The sequence below is a fragment of the Rissa tridactyla genome, chromosome 4, assembly GCF_028500815.1.
Source record: "Rissa tridactyla isolate bRisTri1 chromosome 4, bRisTri1.patW.cur.20221130, whole genome shotgun sequence".
Taxonomy (NCBI): domain Eukaryota; kingdom Metazoa; phylum Chordata; class Aves; order Charadriiformes; family Laridae; genus Rissa; species Rissa tridactyla.
The window spans coordinates 2,145,268-2,152,879 of NC_071469.1; the positions used below are offsets into that span (position 1 = coordinate 2,145,268).

A 7,612-nucleotide genomic window follows, 5' to 3' on the forward strand; every position below is an offset into this window, starting at 1 on the left:
CGCGGGGCCGAGCGTCCCACGCGCTGCGAGGTGGGAATTCTGTGGCTGCAAGTGCAGCGAGGCGTGAGTAAAGCTGCCAGGACGGCAGGGAAGAGCCAGAGGGGGGAGCGCAGGGCACACAGACACCAGGCAGCTTCTGGAAAATTCAGCCAATTTATTTCTTTACCATTTACAAAAACACTCAAGTCCCAACGGGGGTTGTGACGCCAGGATGGACCTTCCTGACACACAGCTGGGATGCACTGCCGGCTTTCCACTGGCTCCCAGCATCCGCAGGAGCTGCACCGGTGCCAGGGATGGTCCCTGGGAGAAAGGTGGCTGAGCCGTCCCCAGCGGGGCCCGTGAGGAACAGAGAGACATCGGGGGCTTCTGGGGAGCCAAGGGGAAAGACGGTGGGTCCCCCAGAGCCCGAGGGGAGCCATCAGCCGCGGAAATGGGCAAACTCCTTGCGGAGCCAGAGCGAGTCCTGGTAGAAGAGGGGGTCCCCCAGGTGCACCGCCGTTCTCTTGTAGAAGTAGCAGTAGAGCACGGCCGCTGCGGGAGGGAGGGGGGGGTGAGGGTGGGCACCCACCTTTGCCCCCAAGGGCTCCCCGAAAGGGGCAGGACACCCCCCCCCAGGGATCCTGTGACGGTGAGCCCTTACCCAGCCGCTGGAAAACGAAAAGGGTCTGCAGGCCTTCGGTCCACACGAAGCGGCTGGAGTCCCTCCAGCGCAGGTTCTGAGATAGGACAGGAGCCGGGGATAAGACATCTGTGTGTTTAGGGGCTGTGCACGGGCCAGGGGAGACGCCGCCGGCTCGGGGAGCAGCCCCCCACCCCAAAGGTTAAGCAGCTCAGGGGATTTAGCCAGCGAGCCGGGACCTATTCTGGCTTCAGACTTCAGATCCTTGTAAATCCCCATCAATCCCCAGCCTGGATGGCGTGGGCAGCGCCGGCGCGGTGGCCTGCTCAGGCACCCTGGCACGGGATGGCCACTGGCCCAGCCTGAAGCATTTCCCCTGCACCAGGGCAGCAACGTGGGGATGGACCTTTACCCAGAGGCTGGAGGTTGCCCAGGGGCTGGGCAGGACACGGGGGCTGTTCCTTCGGGGCTGAGGCAGGGGACAGGAGGGAGTTTAGATGAGGGAGAGAAGGGGAAGACGCTGCCTGGACGGAGCCAGGATCCCCGACAGCCCTCGGTGCCAGCCAGGAGGGGGCCGCCCCCAAGCCCTGAGTGCTGGCGTTTGCTGGGGATTAATTCCAGGTAAACCAGGAGCTGCTGTCATGGCCTTCAGCGGGGATTACCCCAGCATGGGCTTCTGTGCCAGCACAGAGCTGGGCTTCCCCTGGGGATAGAGGATTTTCCAGCATGTCATGGCCCTTAGGGAAGGGGTCGGGATGGGCCAGCTCCCTTCCAGCCTGATGTCTACAGCGGGGTAATGCAGGGGGACACCAAACTGTCCCTGCGGTGGTAGATCGTGGCCTTCCTCTCATCAGGGAGGGACTGAAGGGAGCAGGGGATTGTGGTGAGCAAAGCAAGCGAACCGTTGCCCATGCTGCCTGTGCCACCTGCCCTCAGGAGTAGCCGACCGCCCCGAGCCCACCCCAACCTACCATCACCCAGACGTGGAAGGAGATGCTGAGCGCCAGGTAGGCCGCCGACAGCAGGATGGTCCCCTTGAATTTGTGGAAGAGAAGATTGACCAGCCCGGCCTGGAAGACGAAGGTGTTGAAGAACATGAGGAAGATGATGATGACGTTGAAGAGAATAGCGATGTCCTGGATGCTGCAGGAGGAGAGAGACGTGGTGAGACCCCAGCCCTCCTGCCTCACCACGCTACATGCTACGTCTGCCTGGTGCTCACATGAAGAGGACGAGCTGGACGGCGGGGGCCGTGCGGAGCAGCTCCGAGAAGGAGTTGACAAAGAGGTCGTAGAAAAGCAGGATGAACTGCAGGAACAGCACCAGGCTGTAGTTGCTGGTTTGGAGCATCTTCCTTCTCCGGGGATTGGAGCCCTCAGCCCCGGCATCCCCAGCGGCAGAGCCAGCTCATGGTCCGCAGCTGTGAGGGGCTCAGCGTCGCCTCTCCCTAAAGCCGGGACCTGGAGGGGGAGCGGAGGTTTTGTTTGGCAGGGTGGGACGCACCCCCCTGCACCTCGTGAACCCCCTCTGCCAGGAAACCCAAAGCAAAATCAAACCAACAGCAGATCTTGACAGTTTTTAGCATGCCGATGCAGAGCCATGCTCTGCCCCTGGTCTGTAGGCTGGGTTCTCACAAATAAGCTGTCTCCCCTCTCTTCTCACCACGCAGCACCCTCAGGTTCGGTCTCTCCCACCCGTCCTCCAGCCTCACAGCTGCCCTGATCTCAGGAGAAAGACGGGAAGAAACACAGGGACGAAGGAGACGTGCGAGTTCCAGGGAGCAGCGTCCAGGCAGGTTACTCACACCTCTGGCACTGGACAAACCCTAAACCTGCCGACGGCTCCATGGGCAGTGCTGAGCAGGCCACGCTACGGGGACAGGTTTGGGCACGCCGTGTCCCAACATCGCTCTCCTTCGCCCCACCCCAGGACCGTGCACCCTGCCTGGGGCAGCTGGTCAGAGAGAGGGGACAAGGACACGGCGAGGGAGCGGGGCTGGCTGGGGACAAGCGAGGAGGCACAGCCCCTCCGCCTGCTTCTCCCATTGCTGACAGCCAGCTGGGGATGCGCGCTGCCTGGGGACAGCGGCACGGCAGGGCGTGACACAGAGGGAGGTAAGGCGGTGGCATGGGGAGGGGGTGCCCAGGAAAATAGGGTATCCCCTGTGTCCCCTTGCGCTGAAGCCTTCCTTCTCTGAAAGGGAGCCACGGGGCTGGATGTGGGGTGGAAAGGGGGCAGCTCCCCGCACGCCCAGGTCCCGTGCCACCCCCGGGTCCCGTGCCACCTCCCTTCACACAGCCACCACGCAGAGGTCCTCACCCTGCGTGGCCCCCTGGTCCCCTCTTGCCTCCCCACGCAGCCCCCGGCCATCCCCTTCCCCTCCACCCCAGTCCCTGAGGAGGCCGCAGCGCCACCGGGGGTCCCCCAGGTCGTGTGTCCGTCCCCCCCCGGGTCCCCGTGTCCCCGTCCCACCCCACCGGCTCAATCCGGGCTGCCCGGGGCTGTAGGTGCCGGCAGTCCCCGCCGCCTCCCGCCCTCCACCTCCCGGCAGCAGCCCCAGCGCTGACCTGCGGCCGCCATCTTCCGTCTCCACGGCAACGGCGCGGCCACCGAGGCGGGGGCGGAAGTGGGCGGCTGGAGGAACCGCCGCTCTGGCCGCCGCTTCTCGTTGGCCGCCGGCCCGGGTGGTGTTGGGCGGGAGCCACCACCGAGGCGAGCGGCCAGAGCGGCGCCGGCCAACATGGAGGCGGCCGGCGAGGCCGAGGGGGCGGCGGGGCCCGGAGGGCGGCGGGCGGGCCTGAGGTACGGCCCCGGGACCAGGCCGGGCCCCGCGTCCCCGGGGCTGGGAGAGACGTGGGGCCGGCTCCCTGTTCCCGGGACCGGGAAGGAGCCGCGGCGCCCTGTGTTCCGGGTTCGGGGGAGCCTCGGAGCCAGGCCCCGTGTCCCCGGGCCCCATGTTCCCGGTGTGGTGGGAGCTGTGGTGCTAGGCCCTGTGTTACCAGGTGTGGGGGGACTGCGGTGGAGTTGTGGAGCTGGCCCCCATGTCTGTAGGCCGAGGGGAGCCGTGGGGCCAGGCCCCATGTCCGCGGGCCCAGGGGAGCTGTGGGGCCAGGCCTAGGGGAGCCCTTGGGGCCCGGGCTTTGTGGGAGCCATGGGGCCAGGCCCAGGGGAACCTTGATGCCCAGGCTTTGGGGGAGCCATAAGGCCAGGCCTCATGTCCCCAGGCCAGGGGAACCTTGAGGCCCAGGCTTTGAGGGACCCGTGGGGACAGGCCCAGGGGAGCAGTGGGGCCGCTCAGCGCCATGGCGAGCATTGCAAGGCCTCGGCGTGAGTGGGCGGCTGAGCTTGTGATCCCTACGCAGCGCCGGGGCCTTGTCCCACCCACCTCATCTCTCACGGTCCCGTGGGGCGGCCAATCTGGGGCAGACAGGGCCATCCCCCGCCCTGGGAGGGACATAAATATCTATTTCTGGAGGCAGATGCAAATCACCAGGCAAATGAGCGCAGCCAGGCTCCTGCCAGTCACCTGCTCGAGCCCCGTGGGCTGAGGGCAGTGCCGAGGGCAGGGCCGTGCTAGTCCCGCTCCCCAGCCCAGGCTGGATTGTGGGGCTGTTGCCCACGGGTCCCCCCAACCCTCCTGGAGCAGGTGGGGCGAGGGTTGGCCCAGAGTTGGGCAGGAGGGAGCCAGGGTGCTTGGGCTGCCAGGGTTCAGGTCAGGGGGGTACAAGAATGTCTCCTCGCACCCAGCTGCGGAGAGTTCTGTGCTGTGGGTGCAGCTGGAGGGGTACAAGGTGCTGAGGGGGGGTCGAGAGGTGTCAATGGGGAGACGGAAGGGGAGCTGGGGTGCAGGTTTGGGGGTGCTGGGGGGACGGAGAGAGGGTAAGTGTGTGTGAGAGGGAGGGGATCAGATCAGTGTGTTCTTGGGGACAACGTAGGGGGGCTGGGGGGGCTGTGGAAAGGTGTAAGGTTACAGGAGACACCTAGACCCCCTGTGAGGTCCTTGCTACTGTCCCCTGGGCACGGCCCCGGGGCGCAGCCTGCCAGGGCCGCACGGAGGGTTGCTGCCCAGGAATCTGGCTCTGAAGGAGCCGGTTTCACCCTGCGTGTCCCCAGCTGGCCCACTGCAGCCCTGGCATCCTTCCCAGGCCAGGGAGCAGCTGGGCCACGGCCACCCCTCCTCGGGGTGCCTCGTTCCCCTTTCAGTCTGGCTCCTCCCTGGGAGTGTCTGCACGCAGGCGAGAGCCGGTGGCAGCAGAAAACCCCGGTGGCGGCAGAAAACCCCGGCGGCGGCTGAGCGGACGCCTCGCTTTTCCCCAGGCATCGCCGTCCCGTCGCGGAGATGCTGGATCTGCCCTTCCTACCCTTCTGCGCCTTCCTGGGCGGCCTGGGCTTCGTCTGCGTGGCCTTCGTGAGCGCCTGGTGCCAGCATTGGCGCGGTGGCTTTGCCTGGGATGGCAGCGCCCAGATGTTTAACTGGCACCCGGTGCTGATGGTGACGGGCATGGTGGTGCTGTACGGCGCAGGTGAGCGGGGGCGTGCGGGGTGGTGCGGCGCGGCCCTGGCACGGCTCCTGCCTGACCCTCTCGCCCAACAGCGGCCCTGGTGTATCGCCTGCCCCCCGCCTGGAGAGGCCCCAAGTTCCCCTGGAAGGTGCTGCACGGCGCCCTGGCCCTGGCAGCCTTCGTCCTGGCCGTGCTGGGGCTGGTGGCCGTCTTTCGCTTCCACAACGACAACGGGACGCCCAACATGTATTCGCTGCACAGCTGGCTGGGGCTGGCCACCGTGCTGCTCTTCTCCTGCCAGGTGGGTGCTGCTCTAGCCCCCTATCCCTTCATGCCCGTCGCCCTCTCACCTTCCCTCACCCCATCCCCTCGTGCCCGTCGCCCTCTCACCTTCCCTCACCCCATCCCTTCATGCCCGTCGCCCTCTCACCTTCCCTCACCCTGTCCCTTCATGCCCGTCGCCCGCTCACCTTCCCTCACCCCGTCCCCTCGTGCCCGTCGCCCTCTCACCTTCCCTCACCCCGTCCCCTCGTGCCCGTCGCCCTCTCACCTTCCCTCCCTGCAGTGGGTGGCCGGCTTCAGCGCCTTCCTGCTGCCCTGGGCTCCTACCTGGCTCCGTGCCCTCTACAAGCCCATCCACGTCTTCTTCGGCTCCATCATCCTCCTGCTGTCCGTAGCTTCGTGCGTGTCAGGCATCAACGAGAAGCTCTTCTTCAGCCTGTGAGCATCATGGCGGGCGTGGGGAGAGCCTTTGCAGGGAGGGAGGCTTGGAGGGGGGAAATTGGGCTGTTCGTTGCCTCTCAGTGCCAGAAGTGGCATGGAGTGAAACCGAGCACTGGGTGGAGGAGGGAAGCGAGCGATTCCTCACTGAGGCGCGTGGTTAACCTGCACAGCTCCCTGCTGCAGGGGGGTATGGGGTTGTGTGGGCTCAGGGGAATGCTGGGCACATCCAGGAAAGCTCTTGGCCCTTCTTCTCCCAAGGAAGAATGGGACGACGGCGTACAAGCTCCTGCCTCCTGAGGCTGTTTTTGCCAACACTCTGGGTCTCCTCATCCTCCTCTTTGGGGTGCTGGTCCTGGGCGCCCTGTCCAGGCCGAGCTGGAAGCGCCCTGACGCCGACTCCCCGGACTCTTGCCAGGTACCAGCTCCGCTGTGGGGGGACGCAGGTCACGGGGTGGCTTTGGGGAGCCGAGCTGGGGGACCTGCCTCGCACCGCAGCCCTGGCTGGCCCGTCCCCGGGGTGGGGAGGGCCGGGGGGCGCAGGCACCGGGCTCACCCACGCTCTCCCCACAGCCCTTGCTCACCGCCGAGCGCTGACGCCTGTCGAGGCCTCTCCCTGCCCTCCCGGGACTGCCAGCCCCGAGCTCTTCATCCCCATCGCTCCCCTGCCTGCTCTGCCAGCCCTGCCTTTGGCCTGTCGCCTTGCCCTCACCGGGGACTCCATCTGCCTGTATCCGACGCGCATCTGCCTGCGGGAGGCACGGGCACAGCTTCCTTAACGGCAGAGACGTGCTGCGGCGAGGACATCTCTTTGCCTCTTTCGTGGCCTGGCGTTGGCTTCTTGCCTGCCACAGGATGAGGGCAGCCGCAGCGTGATGCTCCCGCCTGCGTCCTCGGGTCTCTGCTTGCCAGTTCCTGCCAGGTCCAGCTGGCCCCTTGCGCCTGGACCTCGCTCCGTGCCAAACTGGCTGCCCTCGAGCCCTCCCCGGACCATGCAGCGCCACCGCTCAATGCAGCGGCCGGAGCCGTCAGAGCCTCGTCGGACCAGAAGCCACCGGAGGAGCACCCCTGTGCCTGGCAGCGCTGCTACCCCCGGACTGTCTCCTGCGCGAGGGTGCCCAGCTCAGGGCAGTGGGGACAGAGGGGACCCTCACACCGTGCCTTGCCCTTCATCGGGCTGTTTGTGCCTCTCCCTTCGCCCCGCGGGTGCGGGGACCAGCTGAGCAGCCTCCCAGGGCTCTTGTGGACACGTAATAAACCGCTGGCTTCTGCAGCGCTCCTGCGCCCACATGCTTGGGGACAAGGGGGGTACCAGGGGCTGGGGCAGGAGAGGTGGGTGCCTGGGGAGCAGGTCTCGGTGCTGGCTGAGCCCAGCCATGCTCTCTGGGGGCTGTTTCCCCTCTGAAGACCTGGGTTGTCCTGGTAGCTTGAACCCCGCTTGGTAGCCTGGGCTCACGCTGGCCGGTTCCCCTGCTCACCCCAGGCCCTTGCTCCAGCTTGGGGCCACCCTGTGCTGGGGGGCAGGCTCTTCCCCGTCCCCCAGTTCTTCTTTGTCCCCTTCTCAGAGCCTCTTCCAGGCCCCGTGCCTGGGGCCATGTGAGCCCAGTGGTTTCCCCTCCCAGCACCCGGTGGGGAGGACTCGTGGCCAGCCCAGAAGCTTCCTTCCTCCCCAGCACAGTCACGCTCACACTGGAGCACAGGACCAGCTGGATAGGTTTCAAACTGCAAGAGGGGAGATTTGGATGAGATCTGAGGGAGAAATTCTTGG

General features: G+C 66.4%; 2 protein-coding genes across 5 annotated transcripts; one reads left to right on the forward strand and one right to left on the reverse strand.

Moving 5' to 3' along the window:
* Positions 1–134: 134 nt before the first annotated feature.
* Positions 135–3,317, reverse strand: TMEM138 (transmembrane protein 138). 2 transcript variants are annotated; one of them, XM_054201587.1, is made up of 5 exons: positions 3,190–3,317; positions 1,845–2,082; positions 1,594–1,765; positions 644–719; positions 135–534 (listed from the first exon to the last, which is right to left on the reverse strand). In XM_054201587.1, the coding sequence occupies exons 2-5, from the start codon at positions 1,970–1,972 to the stop codon at positions 422–424; spliced, it is 489 nt and encodes a 162-aa protein (XP_054057562.1). In that variant the 5' UTR covers positions 1,973–2,082; positions 3,190–3,317; the 3' UTR covers positions 135–421. The 2 variants fall into 2 exon arrangements, with proteins under 2 accessions (XP_054057562.1, XP_054057563.1); XM_054201588.1 differs by lacking the exon at positions 1,845–2,082 and having other exon boundaries at positions 3,190–3,269.
* Positions 3,318–3,320: 3 nt separating this feature from the next.
* On the forward strand, positions 3,321–7,117 carry LOC128909630 (lysosomal membrane ascorbate-dependent ferrireductase CYB561A3). 3 transcript variants are annotated; one of them, XM_054201571.1, is made up of 6 exons: positions 3,321–3,424; positions 4,940–5,145; positions 5,217–5,425; positions 5,690–5,844; positions 6,110–6,262; positions 6,418–7,117. In XM_054201571.1, the coding sequence occupies exons 1-6, from the start codon at positions 3,363–3,365 to the stop codon at positions 6,701–6,703; spliced, it is 1,071 nt and encodes a 356-aa protein (XP_054057546.1). In that variant the 5' UTR covers positions 3,321–3,362; the 3' UTR covers positions 6,704–7,117. The 3 variants fall into 3 exon arrangements, with proteins under 3 accessions (XP_054057546.1, XP_054057548.1, XP_054057547.1); XM_054201573.1 differs by having other exon boundaries at positions 6,106–6,262; positions 6,418–6,587; XM_054201572.1 differs by lacking the exon at positions 3,321–3,424 and adding an exon at positions 3,641–4,268.
* Positions 7,118–7,612: the final 495 nt, after the last annotated feature.

What these genes read in the sequence shown, in the direction of transcription:
- TMEM138 (XM_054201587.1), bottom strand. Translation starts at nt 1,972, where the DNA reads ATGCTCCAAACCAGCAACTACAGCCTGGTGCTGTTCCTGCAGTTCATC. An exon ending in GTCCAGCTCGTCCTCTTCAT is followed by an intron (nt 1,766 to 1,844) that starts GTGAGCACCAGG and finishes CTCCTCCTGCAG; the next exon opens with CATCCAGGACATCGCTATTC. An exon ending in CCTTCCACGTCTGGGTGATG is followed by an intron (nt 720 to 1,593) that starts GTAGGTTGGGGT and finishes GTCCTATCTCAG; the next exon opens with AACCTGCGCTGGAGGGACTC.
- LOC128909630 (XM_054201571.1), top strand. Translation starts at nt 3,363, where the DNA reads ATGGAGGCGGCCGGCGAGGCCGAGGGGGCGGCGGGGCCCGGAGGGCGG. An exon ending in GGGCGGCGGGCGGGCCTGAG is followed by an intron (nt 3,425 to 4,939) that starts GTACGGCCCCGG and finishes GCTTTTCCCCAG; the next exon opens with GCATCGCCGTCCCGTCGCGG. An exon ending in TGCTGCTCTTCTCCTGCCAG is followed by an intron (nt 5,426 to 5,689) that starts GTGGGTGCTGCT and finishes CCCTCCCTGCAG; the next exon opens with TGGGTGGCCGGCTTCAGCGC.